The sequence below is a fragment of the Rhinopithecus roxellana genome, chromosome 19 (genome assembly GCF_007565055.1).
Source record: "Rhinopithecus roxellana isolate Shanxi Qingling chromosome 19, ASM756505v1, whole genome shotgun sequence".
Taxonomy (NCBI): Eukaryota; Metazoa; Chordata; class Mammalia; order Primates; family Cercopithecidae; genus Rhinopithecus; species Rhinopithecus roxellana.
This window is the reverse complement of record NC_044567.1, coordinates 81,598,425-81,615,938: the sequence shown is the minus strand read 5'-3', so window position 1 is coordinate 81,615,938 and position 17,514 is coordinate 81,598,425. Positions and strand designations below refer to the sequence as shown.

Genomic DNA, 17,514 nt, shown 5'->3' with positions numbered 1-17,514 from the left:
TTTTTTTTTTTTTGAGACGGAGTCTCACTCTGTCACCCAGGCTGGAATGCAGTGGCCAGATCTCAGCTCACTGCAAGCTCCGCCTCCTGGGTTCATGCCATTCTCCTGCCTCAGCCTCCCAAGTAGCTGGGACTACAGGCGCTGCCACCTCGCCCGGCTAGTTTTTTGTATTTTTTAGTAGAGACAGGGTTTCACCGTGTTAGCCAGGATGGTCTCGATCTCCTGACCTCGTGATCCGCCCGCCTCGGCCTCCCAAAGTGCTGGGATTACAGGCTTGAGCCACCGCGCCCGGCCTGGCATCCCAAATTTTTTAAAAGAGAAAAAGAATTATCACCATGCTGGGCATTATAACACTAATTGCATATTTATGTTGAATTTTTCAGCTTTTTATTATATCATTGCAACTCCATGAGTCATTTACATTCTTTCCTTTTTTTTCTCTCTCTCTCTCCTAAGCCACCATTTTTTTGTTTGATTTTTTTTTTTTTTTTTTTTTTTTTAGGCAGGATCTGGCTCTGTTGCCCAGGCTGGAGTACAGTGGCATGATCTCAGCTCACTCCAACCTCCTCCTCAAGCCATCCTCCCACCTCAGCCTCATGTGCAGCTGGGACTACAGGCATGGGCCACCACACCCAGCTAATTTTTGTATTTTATGTAGAGATGGGGTTTTGCTGTGTTGACCAAGCTGATCTCAAACTCCTGGGCTCACAAGGTCCACCCACCTCAGCCTCCCAAAGTGCTGGGATTACAGGAGTGACCCACTGCACCTGGCTTTCTACTGGATTTTTAACATAGATTAAAAAGAGATTTTTAACATAGATTTAAAAAATTTTAAAAACTAAAACAGGAGCAGGATTGAAACAGAAGAAGAAAAAGAAGAAGAAGAAGAAGAAGAGGAGGAGGAGGAGGAGGAGGAGGAGGGGAAAAAGGCCAGGCGCAGTGGCGCACGCCTGTAATCCCAGCATTTTGGGAAGCCAAGGTAGGCAGATCACTTGAGGTCAGGAGTTCAAGACCAGTTTGGCCAACATGGTGAAACCCCATCTCTACTAAAAATACAAAACTTAGCCAGGCGCGGTAACACAAGCCTGTAATTCCAGCCACTCAGGTGACTGAGGCAGGAAAATCACTTGAACCCGGGAGGCGGAAGTTGTAGTGAGCAGAGATGGTACTACTGCACGGCAGCCTGGGCAACAGAGCAAGACTCCATCCCCCTACCCCCCCAAAAAATAAAAATTTAAAATTTTTTAAGAGACTGGCTGACATATGTCATACCTTCATATGGCCAGGTGTGATTACAGGTGTGCCCAGCAGGCCACAGTGGGTGAGGAGGGCAGCAGGATGCTCTATAGCCTCGTTTCTCATGCCATAATGTGCAGAATCCCTGGGTTTTTGTTTGTTTGTTTTGTTTTGTTTTTGTTTTTGTTTTTGAGACTGGATCTTACTCTGTCACCCAGGGTGAAGTGCGGTGGCACAATCATAGCTCACTGCACGCATAAGTCTTGTTAAAAGGCAGACCTGGGGGTACGGTGTGCATTTGTGCACCTCTAATAAGCATGTAGGTGACATCCATTAGGCTAGTTCAGTGACTACGCTATGAGTAGCAAAGATAGGAAGGGCATATGGGCTCTGGACTCAAAGAGAGACCCAGATTGGAATCTCCATTCCTACCTCTTTCCAGCTCCAGTGTAACCTGGGTAACATAAGCTTCCTCATCTGTAAAATCAGGTATCAGGTTGGTGCAAAAGTAATTGCGGTTTTGGCCATTACTTTCAATGGCCAAAACCGCAATTACTTTTGCACCAACCTAAGAAATACCTACTTCACACAGTGGTCATGCGGATTACAGATGAATATAGACAGTGCTTAGACTGTAACAATTTCTCATCAAATACCCATTATTATATTAACTATTGTTTTATAGATAGACCAGCTGAGACTCACCTTTCCCAAGTGGCTCACACACCTGTAGCCTTAGAAATAACCACAGTGTACTGTCTGAACAAGGGAACACGTGTTTTGTGCTGCATTCTTACCTGAGTAAGGCTTATCATCTTTTTTTGTGATCATAAATGCACCGCAGGATATTTAGGAAATACAATGAGAAAGAGGAAAATAAAAACCCTGGCTGGGTGCGGTGGGTCACGCCTGAAATCCCAGCACTTTGGAAGGCCAAAGTGGGCAGATCACCTGAGGTCAGGAGTTCGAGACCAGCCTGGCCAACATGGTGAAACCCCGTCTCTTCTAAAAATATAAAAATTAGCCTAGTGTGGTAGTGGGCGCCTGTAATCCCAGCTACTCAGGAGGCTGAGGCAGGAGAATCGCTTGAACCAGGGAGACAGAGGTTGCAGTGAGCTGAGATCGCGCCACTGCACTCTAGCCCGGGTGACAGAGCAAGACTCCGTCTCAAAAAAAAAAAAAGAGAAAATGAAAACCCTGAGTCCCACAACCAGAAAAAGTCCTTGATAACATTTTGGCATGTCTCTTTTGAGTCTCTGTTAATAGGACTGCAAAGATAGGGCTACAGAGGTCATTAAGATCTTACTGTTAATGACTTGCTTCCTGCTTTTTTTTTTTTTTTTTTTCACTTACTATTATATCATAAGCATTTTCCCATTTCATTAAATGTTTTTTCAAAACATCCCGTTTGGTGTCTGTTTAGCATTCCAACGTCAGAATGCTGGCTTAGTTGTCCATGGGGTGATAAGCTCAAAAGGCATCCTGTGTACTTTCTTTCTCTCTCTCTCTCTCTCTCTCTCTCTCTCTCTCTCTCTCTCTCTCTCTCTCTTTCTCTCTCTCTCCCTCCTCCTCCCTCCCTCCTTATGTCCAGTGTCTGGGCTAGAAGCAAAGCCAGCAGGCAGAGGAAGAGGGAGGCCCCATATGTGTGAGACCCTGGCAGCCCAAGGCTGTCCCCAGTTGAGCTCACTAGTCCAAAGAACCTGGAAAATTTCAATAGAAGAATTTTGTGGACCTCATTGTTGAAAGGTTTCTTGCACTCCCTGCAAATAACATTTAAATTTGCACAGAATGTACCGTGTATCTTATTTGCCGTCTTAACTGTTTCCTGTCTGCATCTTTCATTTATTGCTGATGGACCACAGTCTTGGAACTTTGCCTTGTCCTGGAGCCTATCGCAAATGTGTCAGACAGCATTACCTTGATGGTCCATCACCCTGTGGACATGCTGGACAAGGAGGGTGGTTGTAGCCTGGAGTATCAGTACAGCCCATATCATGGCTATACGGGATTCCAAAGTAGTAATCAAAACCTGGAATAGAAGCAACTGGTTAGCACCCCCACGTGGCTGTGACTCCATGTGCTTGCCTTCGTACACCCACGACAAAAATGTAATTTCCTATGATTTAATACTGCAGTGCTATAGAGTATGTAATTAAAAGAGGATTTGATTAATATCCCTTTGTAGTATGCATAGAAAATCACTTTGCTGGGTTCTGGCTGTTAGATTAGATTTGCAAAACATCTTGTGATTAGAATTAACCCAGTTTGGGAGGAAGTGGAGAGAATTATTGAATGCCTAACATCTTCAATGAAATTATGAACATACTCAGTATTTGGTGAAAACCGACTAAACACATGACACTTTAAGGGATAAAAAAAAAAGAAAATCAGTTGTTCTTAGCTGCCACACCCACAGAGAAAAAAATAATAAAAAAAGTTTCAGAAAGAATAAATTCTGCCTTCAACTTTTCATGTGAAGAGAAAATAAGATATAAAGATTAAGCAATAAGAGATGAATAGGAGAGCCAACAACAGTGATCAGAGGAAGCTACCCCCGATAGAGATGGTGGGATGGGGATGGGGCAGAAATCTCAAAATGCTCCTTGAAAGATACTGCGTTTCAGCTGGGACTCAAAAGGCTGGCAGAATTTGGGCTTGGAGTGGTGGAGTGAAGGTGAGGGATGGAAGGGTGTGAGCATTGAGACCCAAAGCCTTTGTGTTGAAGTTTTTTTCTGAGTTCCTCCTTTATTCTATCTCTTACCCAGTCCAAGCTTTTTTTATTTTTATTTTATTTTATTTTATTTTTGAGACGGAGTCTCGCTCTGTCACCCAGGCTGGAGTGCAGTGGGGCAATCTCGGCTCACTGCAAGCTCCGCCTCCCGGGTTCACACCATTCTCCTGCCTCAGACTCCCGAGTAGCTGGGACTACAGGCACGTGCCACCACGCCCAGCTAATTTTTTGTATTTTTAGTAGAGATGGGTTTTCACCGTGTTAGCCAGGATGGTCTTGATCTCCTGATCTCATGATCCACCCACCTCAGCCACCCAAAGTGCTGGGATTACAGATGTGAGCCACTGCGCCCAGCCCAGCCGAAGCTTTTAGTCAAAGGCTATAGCTGCATATGCAACTAGAATGAATAAATTCTCCAGAAAAATGAAACCTTCCCCAATTGCCCAGGTAACTGCTTCAGCTGTTTATTTCTCTAGAGGTAGACAGAATTCAAATCTCACAAAGAATTGTTATTTCTCATTAGCCTCAAATTTTAGGCCCAGGAACAGGGAGAGTTGTGTTTTCAGCTTCAACTCCTGCCCCTCCAAATGCTTTTTGGCCCTCTCTATAAGCACACTTCCTAAAAGAAGCAAGTTCCCTTCAGTTCCCTGTGAGCCTCATGCCTTGGGGCCTTGGTGGCTTTGCCTGGAATTATCTCCTCTGTGTCTCTCACAGGTGAAACTGCATTAGCACTTCCCAGCCCAGTTTGAGTATGAAGTTTCCTACAGAATTTCCCTGCTCCTCACCTGCCACAGCCCTGCACTCAATCCTGCCTGCCACAGCCCTGCACTCAACCCATTCTCCTAGCGTAGCCTACAGACTTTTTATCATCTGGGTAATACCATCTTCCCCATTAGTGATGCACTTCTCGAGTTAGATACTAGATCTTTGCCAACCCAATATGTGGTGTATGTAGAATAACTAGTAAATGTTTGTTGTATTTTTTTTTTCTTTTTGAGATGGAGTCTCACTCTGTCTCCCAGGCTGGAGTGCAGTGGCATGATCTCAGCTCACTACAACCTCCACCTCCTGGGTTCAAGCGAGTCTTGTGCCTCAGCCTCCCGAGTAGCTGGGACTACAGGCACCCGCCACCACGCCCAGCTAATTTTTGTATTTTTGTAGAGACGGGGTTTCAGCATGTTGGCCAGGCTGGTCGCTAACTGCTGACCTCAAGTAATCCACCTGCCTTGGCCTCCCAAAGTGCTGGCATTACAGGCATGAGCCACTGTGCCCAGACTGTTTGTTGTATTTTTTAAAAATTGAAACCTTCATGCTAACTTGGTTTGTACAAATGGATTCGGCTATCCCCTAGGTACGCAACGTAGCCCTGAAATGCCACCGCATCCGGTATCAGGATGACGTTCCACCAAGGACAGCAAACTTTTGCTAGAAAGGGCCAAATAGTAAACATTTTAGGTTTTTTTCTTTTTTTTTTTAGGTGGAGTCTTGCTCTGTCACCCAGGCTGGAGTGCAATGGCACTATCTCGGCTCACTGCAAGCTCCGCCCCCTGGGTTTGCATCATTCTCCTGCCTCAGCCTCCCAAGTAGCTGGGACTATAGGTGCCCGCCACCATGCCCAGCTAATTTTTTTTTTCTTTTCTTTAATAGAGACAGGGTTTACCGTGTTAGCCAGGATGGTCTCGATCTCCTGACTTCATGATCTGCCCGCCCCGGCCTCCCAAAGTACTGGGATTACAGGTGTGAGCCACCGAGCCCAGCCAGTTTAGGTTTTGTGGGTCAGATGGTCTCTGTTAAGGCCACTCAACTCTGCCATCATAGTGCAAACCCACCCATAGACAATACGTACACAAATGATTGTACATACTGACATATTGGCTGTTTTTTTGTTTTGTTTTGTTTTGTTTTGTTTTGAGACAGTGTTTTAGCATGTTGGCCAGGCTGGTCTCGAACTCCTGACCTCCAGTGATTCGCCTGTCTCGGCCTCCCAAAGTGCTGGGATTACAGGTGTGAGCCACCATGCTCACCCTGTTTGCTGTATTTTTAAAAAAATGATACCTTCCTGTTAATTTGGTTTGTACAAATGGATTTGGCTACCCCTTAGGTACACAACATAGCCCTGAAATGTTACTGCATTTGGTGTCAGGATGACTCTCCACCAGGGACAGCAAACTTCTGCTGGAAAGGGCCAAACAGTAAACATCTTAGGTTTTGTGGGTCAGATGACCTCTGTAAGGTCACTCAACTCTGCCATTGTAGCGCAAACCTACCCATAGACAATATGTACACATACACAAATGACTGTAAATATTGGCTGTTTTCTTTCTTTTTTTTTTTTTTTTTTTTTGAGACCAAGTTTCAGTTTTGTCACCCAGGCTGCAGTAGTGGTGCAATCTCGACTTAACTGCAACCTCCACCTCCTGGGTTCAAGCAGTTCCCCTGCCTAAGCCTCCCAAGTAGCTGGGATTACAGGCATGTGCTGCCATGCCGAGCTAATTTTTTATTTTTTCAGTAGAGACAGGGGTTCACCATGTTGGCCAGGCTGATCTCGAACTCCTGACCTCAGGTGATCCACCTACCTCGGCCTCCCAAAGTGCTGGGATTACAGGCATGAGCCACTGTGCTTGGCCTTACTATTTTCTAATAAAATTGTATTTACAAAAACAGGCAGCATACTGGATTTGGACCACAGGTCTATGCCAACCACTGATCTAGATCACAGGCATCCTCATACCCCAGTGCTAGAAAGACCTTGCTGTGTTTGCAGGAGCCCTGACCTGAGGAACAGCCCAGGGCAGCAAGAGGAGCCTTAGAAGGAATGTGTGCTTAGAAGGAATGTGTGAGTGTGCTTGGCATAAACCAGGGCATTTGAAGTTTTTTTCTGAATTCCTCCTTCATTCTATCTCTTCTCCAACCCAAGCTTTTAATCAAAAGCTTAACCGGGTATGGTGGCGGGTACCCGTAGTCCCAGCTACTCGGGAGACTGAGGCACGAGAATCACTTGAACCTGGGAGGCAGAGGTTGCAGTGAGCCAAGATCATGCCACTGCACTCCAGCCTGGGAGACAGAGTGAGATGGGGAACCAGGACAGTGCACCACAGAGAGGACATAAGAGGCAGGAGAGAGGAGGAGTGAACTTGGATACGAGCATGAAGAAACCTCAGTGTCCATGCCAGAAGGTTTTTTGGAATTGTCTGGTCCAAAGACAGCAAATAGGTAGGAGGTACTCTTTCTTCCTACTTCCCACACCCGCAACAGGCACCAGATCCATCATGGTACCACTTCCTGCTGCATAGGAGCTGGTCTCAGTATCCCCTCACCACAGGAATATGCCCTCAAGGTGCCAACACCTGATCTGGTCCAACCCCTCAATTGTCAAGTGAGAAAACTGAAGACCAAGGAGGAAATAAGTTCTGGAGTAATTTTTAGTGAGTGCAAAAGCCAGGTCTTCACTTCCCCCATCTGTCTTTTTTTTTTTTTTTTTTTTTTTTTGAGACAGTGTCTTGCTCTGTCACCCAGGCTGGAGTGCAGTGGCGCAATCTCGGCTCACTGCAAGCTCCGCCTCCCGGGTTCACACAATTCTCCTGTCTCAGCCTCCCGAGTAGCTGGGACTACAGGCGCCTGCCACCATGTCAGGCTAGTTTTTTTGTATTTTTAGTAGAGATGGGGTTTCACCATGTTAGCCAGCATGGTCTCGATCTACTGCCCTTGTGATCTGCCCGCCTCAGCCTCCCAAAGTGCTGGGATTACAGGCCTGAGCCACTGTGCCCGGCCTGCCACTTTTTTTAAAGCACATGTGTACGATGCCATGAATGCCCAACTGGGAAAAGGGGCTCAAGGGAGGAGAGGGAGAGCAATGAGCATCAAAGAGGAGGTTGAAGAAGATGCCAGCCAATGGGGTTACTGACCAGTGGGTCCCTGCTGAAGGCCGGCTCCAGGCCAACCCTCTGAAAGTCATTCTCCAAATGCAAAAAACTTCCAATGAAAACCTTCTGCCAGGTCTAGGACAGAACAATTCAGCCATTTTTCACAGAGAGAGGGATAGATACTGGGGCGGGGGAGGGGAGAAGTCTGCAAAATAGTCAGAGAATCACATTTGCTTATAAAATGGCAGAAGAGAAAGGGGCCAGGGACAGGAGAAGCCACAAAAGCTGGTATCATGGCAAACTGCTTTCAAGAGAAAGTCCATGGCTTCCCATGGAAAATGGAAAAAGGTCAGTGGCACGAACGGCAACTTTGAAAACCCATCAATAATTCAGTGAATTGGACGTTTTGGAGAATCCGCCCTTCAGCAAAGTGATTTTCAGAGAACCGGCTTTGGTAGCTTGATCTTGGCCTACTTCCCCAAGGCCAGAGGGTGAGGAAGCAAAGGCTGCAGGAAGAGGCCAAGAGGCAGCATCTCCTGTTTGGGTCCATGGCCAGGTTTCCTGCTTCGGTGAACCCATCAGTCAATTGTTACTTTTTCCCAGATTAGCCATGTCTGGACCTCGTGGGGCAGAATGTTCCCTGAGGTGCAAAGAACCAAGAGATGGCAAAAAAGCTGTTGGGCCTATGATGGGGCAACTGGAAGGGCAGACAGGCACCAAGGAAGGGGAGACAAGGAAGATGCCAGTGAGTGGGATGTAAGGTCCTGGAGAGCCCTGGCACCCCAAATGCACCCAAATGACTTTGTGAACAAAGATGTCCTAACTTAGGTTTGCCCCCAGAGACAGGATGGCTTAACTGTTCATGGAGTCTTACACAGAGACCTTTATTTTCTGTTTCCCAGGTAACAAATCCCCAAAAGAATTCTTACCACGGAAGTTGGGGTGATACGAGCCGTGGTGTCCAAGATGCCATTTGCCTGTAGAAAAACAAAAGAGAGATTTTCAGAGGAATCCCGGTAGGGGTACCACAGCCCCGTGAGGAGTTGATCACACACTCAGCTCTCCATTGGCTTTGCCTTGCACTGTGGACAAACAAAGAGAGGCTGCAATGCGGTATACAAGCCAGGCTTTGCTCTCTGGGGCTGAGATGGTGTCCACAGGGACACATAAAGGATGACTCCAGACTCACACAGGAAACCACAGTGAAAGGGGAAGACAGCCCATCACCAGGAGCCCAGAGAAGCCTAAGCCTCTGCCCCTCAAAGAGGGCTCTGCAGACACAGCAACCCCATATGGGCCATCACCCCCTTCACTTTGCCCTCCTGCGCTGGGGCCCTACAAAGGCACCAGGCGGCCCAGGGTGCAGGTGCACCACCCCACGTCATCTCAGAAATGTCCGCTTCCTGCCTGGTTTCATCATCTTCCTCTCTAGCCAACGTCAGCAGCCCGCAGTTCAAGCACTGAGACACCTACGGGGCAGCAAATGAGGAAACTCAGATGCCCCGCTGCTCCTCGGTCTGCAAATGCGTTCAATCTGGGAGAATAATTGGGTAATGTGTGGCAGGAGCTCTGACAGTGTCAGAACTCTCTGATCTGCTCTTCCGCTCTGAGGAGTAGACCCCAGGGGCGTCACCCCCATGGTGAGGGGGCAAAGAAAAGAATGTGGTACAAAGATCAAGACGCTGGCAGCATTAAACTGCTCAAACGAGAGAGATTAACGGGCAACCACAGGAGTATGTCTAAGTACATTATTTGATGTGGCCTCAATAAGATACTATCAAACTATTTTTTCAAGGCAAATGCACGTAGCAAAAATTAAGAATTGGTGAACTGGATGAAGTGCCTCTGGGAGTCCATTATTCCCTCCCTGAAACTGCTCTATTGGATTGAAAAAAAAGATTAATAAAAAATTGAGAGAAATGGGCTCTTAATTTCTCTCAGTTGAGTGGCTCACGCCTGTAATCCCAACACTTTGGGAGGCCAAAGCAGGCGGATCACATGAGGCCAGGAGTTTGAGACTAGCCTGGGCAACGTGGCAAAACCCTATCTCTACTAAAAATACAAAAATTAGCTGGGCGTGGTGGTGCATGTCTGTAATCCCAACTACTCAGGAGGCTGAGGCAGGAGAATCACTTGAACCTGGGAAGTGGGGGTTGCAGTGAGCAGAGATTGAGCCACTGTACTCCAGCCTGGGTGAAAGAGTAAATAACAAAATAAACAAAAAAATAAAAATAAAAAATAAAAAAATAAAAAAATTGAGAGAAATGGATTAAGCATTATGTGAAATATTTGGATTAAACATTACATGGGAACATGACTTTACATTAAAATTATGAAAAGTATTGTTTAATTATAAAAATTATAATATGTAAAATTATATTACATGGAAACCTAGAATAATGTGAAGGGGGAAAAAGTGGAGCCCAGTGGTATTTGCACAGCTAGGCAACACAGAGACACATGGACCAAGATGAGAAGCAAAGTATGAGTGTTGTAAATGGATCGATATTCCTTTGGCGGGTCTTTAATTTTTCCTAAAAGTGTACTTTAGTTCATAATTTCAACAGCTGGATATGCTTGAATATCCCGTCCAGGATGTGCAAAAGGTGTCGTGAGTGGTGAGGGGGTGAGCAATGGCAGCTAAACAGTCAAGCTGCAAACAGTTACTTACTTGGAGTTTAAAAGCATGAAAAGGGAGGGGCCAGTGAGGTCAAAACAGCTCCAGAAGAAGCCAGCCCCCTACTGCAGCATAGGGGCTGAGTCTGGGACAGCCCTGGGACCAAACCCTTACTGGCTATGAGGTTTATTATTTATTTACTTATTTGTAGATACAGGGTCTCACTATGGTGCCCAGGCTGGTCTTGAACTCCTGGGCTCCAGGGATCCTCCCACCTCAGCCTTCCAGAGTGCTGGGATTACAGGTGTGAGCCACTTTGTTCAGCCAGCTGTGAGGTTTACACAGACGCATGTAACTGGCCTAGTAAGGAGAGTCAGCCCACAGTGGCAGTTTCACAAATGGTGTCCTGGTGTTGATGTTGTTAACATAATGACTCCTTGGGGTATGGGAAGAAAGGGATTGGTAAAAGAGAAGTGTGGGACCTTAACTGGTCTCTCCTACAGCCTGGGACTTGCCCCTTCTGGGACAAAGAATGCCACACTCCAGGCTGAGCTTCCGTAAAAGGATATCAGGCTCTTAACCCAGAGTGGGACAAAAGGGCTAATAGCAGAGGCAGCAGCCCTGGGTCTGGGTAGAACAACCCCCCGCAGGTTCACATGGTTCAGACACCCAAGGCATGCCCACAGGGCCACCCGCTTGTGGTTGCACCCTCCCTCCCTTGCAATTTCCTGTATGGTGGAGAAGGCAGGGATCCCAAAGGGTCCAGCTCTTTGAGAGTTAGACTAACAAATGCAGGCAGCTGAGGATACTTCTGGGAATACTGGGTTGTCTTGGCTCTTGGAGGGGAGAACGGCAGTGAGGCAGAGCCTCAGGGCAAGGCTGGGACCAGATATACCTGTCTAGACCCGGCCTCCACCCCTCCAGGTTAGGCAACTTCTCTTCACCGGTCTGAAACTCAGTTCTCTTGCCAATACAATGGGGGACATAATCATCTTCATACCAATAAATACTCAGCCCAGTGCCTAGCACATAAGAAATGCTGAGTAAGAGATGCCTTAAAAATGTTTTAAAGGAGAGGAAGTCATTGGGCAATATGGCAGACATTGCTGGTCTCCCAACAATGCCCATGTCCCATGTATCCTGCTAATAGAACTGTGGTTTTGTTCAAAGGGAGGGAGATTACCATGCCCAAGTTCAAGTCAGTCACTACAATGCTGTCCCCAGTTTCTCAATCTGGGAGTGCAGCAGTGAGGCGTGGCCAAAAGACCCAGCTCTAGCCAATAAGATGTAAGTGCAATTCTTGGGGTGCGGGCAGAGCTGAGCCACCTCCCTTCTCTTCTCCCCTCTTTGAGCCAAACCATGATTCAGGGGCCTAAAGTCGCTGGATGGCAGCCATGAGGCAGCAAGCATGAGGACAAACACAAAACACTAACATGCTAAAGACAGCAGAGCAGAAAGATGGAGTGAGAGCACCTGGCTCCCGGCAGCATCTTTGAGCAGCTGAACTAATGAAAGCAACCACTTACCTCAAAACTTGTGGTAATGGGAGGAAAACAGCTCCATGTATGTTTTAATTCACTGTTAGGTCTTTTCAGTTCCTTATAGCTGAGAGCATCCCTAACTTACATAGCAAGACATGAACAGGAAAGCAGACAGGCAGTATGTTTGGGATTTGCAAACACAAGGCAACTGCCACTGCAGTAAATGCAACAGGCAGACGGGGCCCAGAGTTACCTATCATCCCAGTGACGTAACCCGCCTGCTGCAGCACCTCTGCCAAGGTGGTCTCGTTGAGCGGAAGGCCTCCCACAGAGGTGACTGCAAAGTTGTGTGTGACTCCATTGCGAAGGCCAAGTCGGCCAGTGAGCAAGGAAGCCCGGGAGGGTGAGCAGGTGGAGGCAGCTGCATGGAAATCCACAAACCTGCAGGGAAAGGACAGTGGTCAGGACCGCACCAACCACAGGAAGCCGGAGTAAAAGAAAAGGCAATGACCACTCAGTTCCTGGGATTTCAGTGCTCAAAGATCAAAGATCACCCAGTCATGGGACAGGTCAGGAAATGGGATTTCTGGTTGGGCACGATGGCTCACCTCTGTAATTCCAACACTTTGAGAGGCTGAGGTGGGAGGATCACCTGAGGTCAGGAGTTCAAGACCAGCCTGGCCAACATGGTGAAACCCCATCTCTACTAAAAATTTAAAAATTAGCCGGGTGCAATGGCATGCTCCTGTAGTCCCAGCTACTCAGGAGGCTGAGACAGGAGAATTGCTTAAACCTGGGATGCGGATGGCCAGGCGCAGTGGCTCGCGCCTGTAATCCCAGCACTTTGGGAGGCCGAGGCAGGCAGATCATGAGGTCAGGAGATCAAGACCATCCTAGCTAACACGGTAGAACCCTGTCTCTACTAAAAATACAAAAAATTAGCTGGGCGTGGTGGCGGGCGCCTGTAGTCCCAGCTACTCGGGAGGCTGAGGCAGGAGAATAGCGTGAACCCAGGAGGTGGAGCTTTCAGTGAGCCGAGATCGTACCACTGCACTCCAGCCGGGGCGACAGAGCAAGTCTCCATCTCAAAAAAAAAAAAAACCTAGGAGGCAGAGGTTGCTATGAGCCAAGATCATGCCACTGCACTCCAGCCTGGGTGACAGGAGCAAGACTCCATCTCAAAAAAGAAAACAAAACAAAACAAAAAAGGAAATAGGATTTCTGGGTTTCAGGAAAATGAAACCCAGAGAGGTAACACAAGTAGTCCAAGTTTCCACAACTCATTCAAATGGATTTAATCCAACAAAGTCAGTCAATCTTATTTATTCGAAGATTCCACATTTCAAATGTGCCTACTTACTAACGTTGCATTTTTTTAATCTCAGAATCAATACTTGAGGTGATTTCGGGTCATTCGCGGATATAGGCAGACCTGCAAAACGTTTGAGTAGCTTTGGCGCACACGTTCTCAGTGGAGGCTGAACAAGGTGACCCTCTCCCTTCTGGTTTCAGCTCTCACATCACACTGTAAACAAATGTCCTCACAGTCTATTTAGAGCCACAGCTTTTGCATTTTTGTGTTTCGTGTTGGTGGTTTCACTGTGGAAAATGGCCCCCAGATGTGTCTACGTGCTGCGTAGTGTTCCTAAGCGCTCAAAGGCTTTGATGTTCCTTATAGAGAGAATGGATGTGTTAGGACCGGGTGCGGTGGCTCACACCTGTAATCCCAGCACTTTGGGAGACCAAGGTGGATGGATCACTTGAGGTCAGGAGTTCAAGACCAGCCTGGTCAACATGATGAAACCCTGTCTCTACCAAAAATATTTTTAAAAAAATTAGCCAGCACTTTGGGAGGCTGAGGAGGGCAGATCACGAGGTCAGGAGATCGAGGCCATCCTGGCTAACACGGTGAAACTCCGTCTCTACTAAAAATACAAAAAGAAATTAGCTGGGTGTGGTGGCGGGCGCCTGTAGTCCTAGCTACTCGGGAGGCTGAGGCAGGAGAATGGCGTGAATCCGGGAGGCGGAGCTTGCAGTGAGCCGAGATAGCGCCACTGCACTCCAGCCTGGTGACAGAGTGAGACTCCGTCTCAAAAAAAAAAAAAAAAAAAAAAAAAAACCCAAATAGATGGATAGAGCCACAGGAAATGGAGATAAGGAATGCTCTAGGATTGAGATACGGAGAAAGAACTTGATGACGGTCCAAGGATTAGAGAAATCTCCGTAGAGGAAGTGGCACGGAGGGTTGGAATCAATCTAAAAGATGGGACTGTACGAACACTTCAAAAATCACAAGGACAGGCATTCCTGGTGGAGGAACAGCAGGATATTCTTATTTTTGCAAAAGGAAACACTGAAAGGATACACCAGAAGCTAATAAAAGAATGGTTTCCCCCAAGGGGAGGGAGAAACAGTATGTGGAGGGGAAAAGCAAGATTCTCTGGACTACGTTGTTATACAGTTTGACTTTTGCACCTTGCAAATGTTTGATATGGCCAAAATGTAGAATTAAACCACAAGGGAAAAACAAGCAGACCCTATAATTTAAAAAAAAAACCCGCTGAAACAAATAAATCTAACCATATAATAAACAGTAATATGACCACACAGAGGAAAGAATCATTTCAAGTAATATTAGCACCCAGTGTTCTGGCTCTACAACATTAATGGGATATAATCTAAGGACAAAGAGAACCACAAAAAAATCTCAAACTTCACTCAGTAGTTGTTCCATTGGTGGCAATGTTGGGTTCAGGATTTGAAACTATTTTATGTGATATGGTAGAGTAAAGCAAACAAGTAATTATATTAATGTTTCTAACCAGGAACCAAGATTTCCAGGGTAAAAGGTAAAGATATAAAATACAAGAAGATAATAAAAAACCTATAATGTTAAAATTAATGTAGAAGTCATTATGAACTCATGATTTTTAAAAATATAGATCTCCTTGGCCGGGCACAGTGGCTCATGCCTGTAATCCCAGCACTTTGGGAGGCCGAGGAGGGCGGATCACGAGGTCAGGAGATCAAGACCATCCTGGCTAACACGGTGAAACCCCATCTCTACTGAAAATACAAAAAAATTAGCCGGGCATGGTGGTGAGCACCTGTAGTCCCAGCTACTCGGGAGGCTGAGGCAGGAGAATGGCGTGAACCCGGGAGGCAGAGCTTGCAGTGAGCTGAGATCGTGCCACTGCACTCCAGCCTGAGCAACAGAGCAAGACTCTGTCTCAGAAAAAAAAAAAAAAAAAAAAAATATATATATATATATATACACACACACACACACACACAGAGCTAGCTAGCTAGATAGATAGATAGATAGATAGATAGATAGACAGACAGACAGATAGATCGATCGATCTTCTAGCTACTATCTGCTGAAAGAGCCTAGAATCATTGACACTCCTGTAGCAATGAGGGCGCTACACCCCTATCTTTGTTTTAAACACCATCCTGCAATAAAAGGAATCGGATCTCCTTGGAGAAATAGTTAATTCCAGATTTGAGTAAGGAGAAGTAACAGGGGAATCTGGGACATCTGCTTGTGCCAGGAAGCAAAGACCCAAGAGCCAACTTTGAGGGGCTCCTGCTGGCCAAACTTGGGACAATGTGGGCATCAAAAAGCAATTAGGCCCGGCGTGGTGGCTCACACCTGTAATCCCAGCACTTTGGGAGGCTGAGGCGGGTGGATCACTTGAGGCCAGGAGTTCGAGACCAGCCTGGCCAACACGGCGAAACTCCGTCTCTACTAAAAATACAAAAAAAAATAGCAGGACGTGGTGGCGCATGCCTGTGATTCCAGCTACTCAGGAGGCTAAAGCACAAGAATCGCTTGAACCCAGAAGGCAGAGGTTGCAGTGAGCCGAGATCACGCCACTGCACTTCAGCCTGGGAGACAGAGCAAGACTCGGTCACACACACACACACAAGAACAATTAGTGTATTTGATTGAAGGCATGAATAAATAAAAATCCATTAGTCCATACTGACACTCAGAAAAATTCATTTACCACCATTAGAAAAGCATGTTATGCCAATTCCACACCCTAAAAATTCGTAATTAAATATTCATCTTGACACTTTAGAAGGACCATAGTCATCACTAGGTGATGAGGGAAAGCACCCCTTTTCAGAAGCATGCGCCAGGCAGTCGGACGCAGGGAAGGGATGGCAGGCTCAGGAAATCACCATTTTTGCAACCCGCCCCCCCGACCTCACCCAACCCTCATCTATTTTTTTTTCTATGGGGGCAGCCAAACCAACACATCTCCCAGCTAATAACTGATGATCAGTGGATGTGTTGGGAGTGGTTGTTCAGAGTGTCAACCTCGGAGCATCATAAATTGGACAGAGTTGGCGATCCCCACCTTATAAAATGATTAAGTTTAGTGTGATGCACAATGGGTACCCTGACCTCGTACATCTCCTGATGGGATGCAAGATGAAGTTTATAAAATCAAGGATTCTTGCCAAAAGCATTTACCCTGAATCTAATCAAACCTCTAGATCTAATTTCCAGGTTACAGGAAATACAGCTCATAGAAAAACAAATTAAATGATACCACAAGGAAGTAATTTAACAAACCAGTATCTTGATATTCTACAAGAAAACTGGTCTAGTCTCTTCAAAAAGTCAGTATCATGGGATAAAATGGGATTGGGGTGGGTAGTAACCTACATTAAAGGACATTAAAGAGACAAAACCAAATGTAATATGTGATCCTTGATTGGCCTGCAGCTCAAATAAACTAACAACACATTTGGGGATAATTAAGGGAATTTTAATACAGACCCAATGTAAGAAATCAGGGAATTTTTGTTCATTTTCTGAGTATAATAACAGTATTATAAGCATATGGAAGAATATTATTCCTCTTTTATATATATATTTTTCTAATTTTTATTTATTTTTTTCTTGTTGAGACACAGTCTTGCTCTGTCACCCAGGCTGGGGTGTAGTGGTGCCATCTCGGCTCACTGCAACCTCCACCTCCTGGGTTCAAGGGATTCTTCCGCCTCAGCCTCCCGACTGAGAGCTGTAGCTGGTAATAGAGGCACGCGCCACCATGCCCAGCTACAAAGTGGCTAATTTTATGTTATGTATATATCACTTCAATTAAAAAAAAAATCCTACAGACAGAAGAAAATGCTCAAAGAGAACCTCTTAGGAAGGGGCCTTGGCCCATGAAGTAGCTGTCAGGAGGTCTTCAGGAGAGAAAGCTACTGATTTATAACAAAGGGATTCATTTATCATTTCACTCATTCCAAAAATATTTACTGAGCAGCAATAGCTACTAGGGGCAGACCCTGTAATCCATGTTAAGGAAGCAAAGAAACGGTCCCAATGACCTTCCAGTTTCATTTTCAAATGAATGTCCAAGGAGGTCATTTCCATTTTACAATGAATAGTTACAGCTAGTTTTTAGCTTGAACTATGAACAGGGCGCTTTACATATGCTAAATCATTTAATGGCATTAAATGCCCCTCATGGGAGAGCCCTAGGATGGGCTCATATAAGGATTCCCATATATAGATGAAGAAACTGAGGCAGGGGGAGATGAAAGACCTTGCCTCACACTGCT

At 46.1% G+C, this 17,514-nt stretch overlaps 1 protein-coding gene across 6 annotated transcripts in view; it reads right to left on the bottom strand.

Annotated features, from left to right (window-relative positions):
• The window catches only part of ARSG (arylsulfatase G), a 169,059-nt gene that overhangs the window by 76,381 nt on the left and 75,164 nt on the right, over nt 1-17,514 (bottom strand). For 5 of the 6 annotated variants that reach the window (XM_010353110.2, XM_030924208.1, XM_030924213.1 and 2 more), the window contains 3 exons: nt 12,182-12,369; nt 8,760-8,807; nt 3,154-3,265 (listed from right to left, as the gene is read on the bottom strand). In XM_010353110.2, the coding sequence (XP_010351412.1) occupies nt 3,154-3,265; nt 8,760-8,807; nt 12,182-12,369 (348 nt within the window). The remainder of the gene's footprint in view (nt 1-3,153; nt 3,266-8,759; nt 8,808-12,181; nt 12,370-17,514) is intronic. The other variant, XM_030924212.1, reaches the window with a different exon arrangement.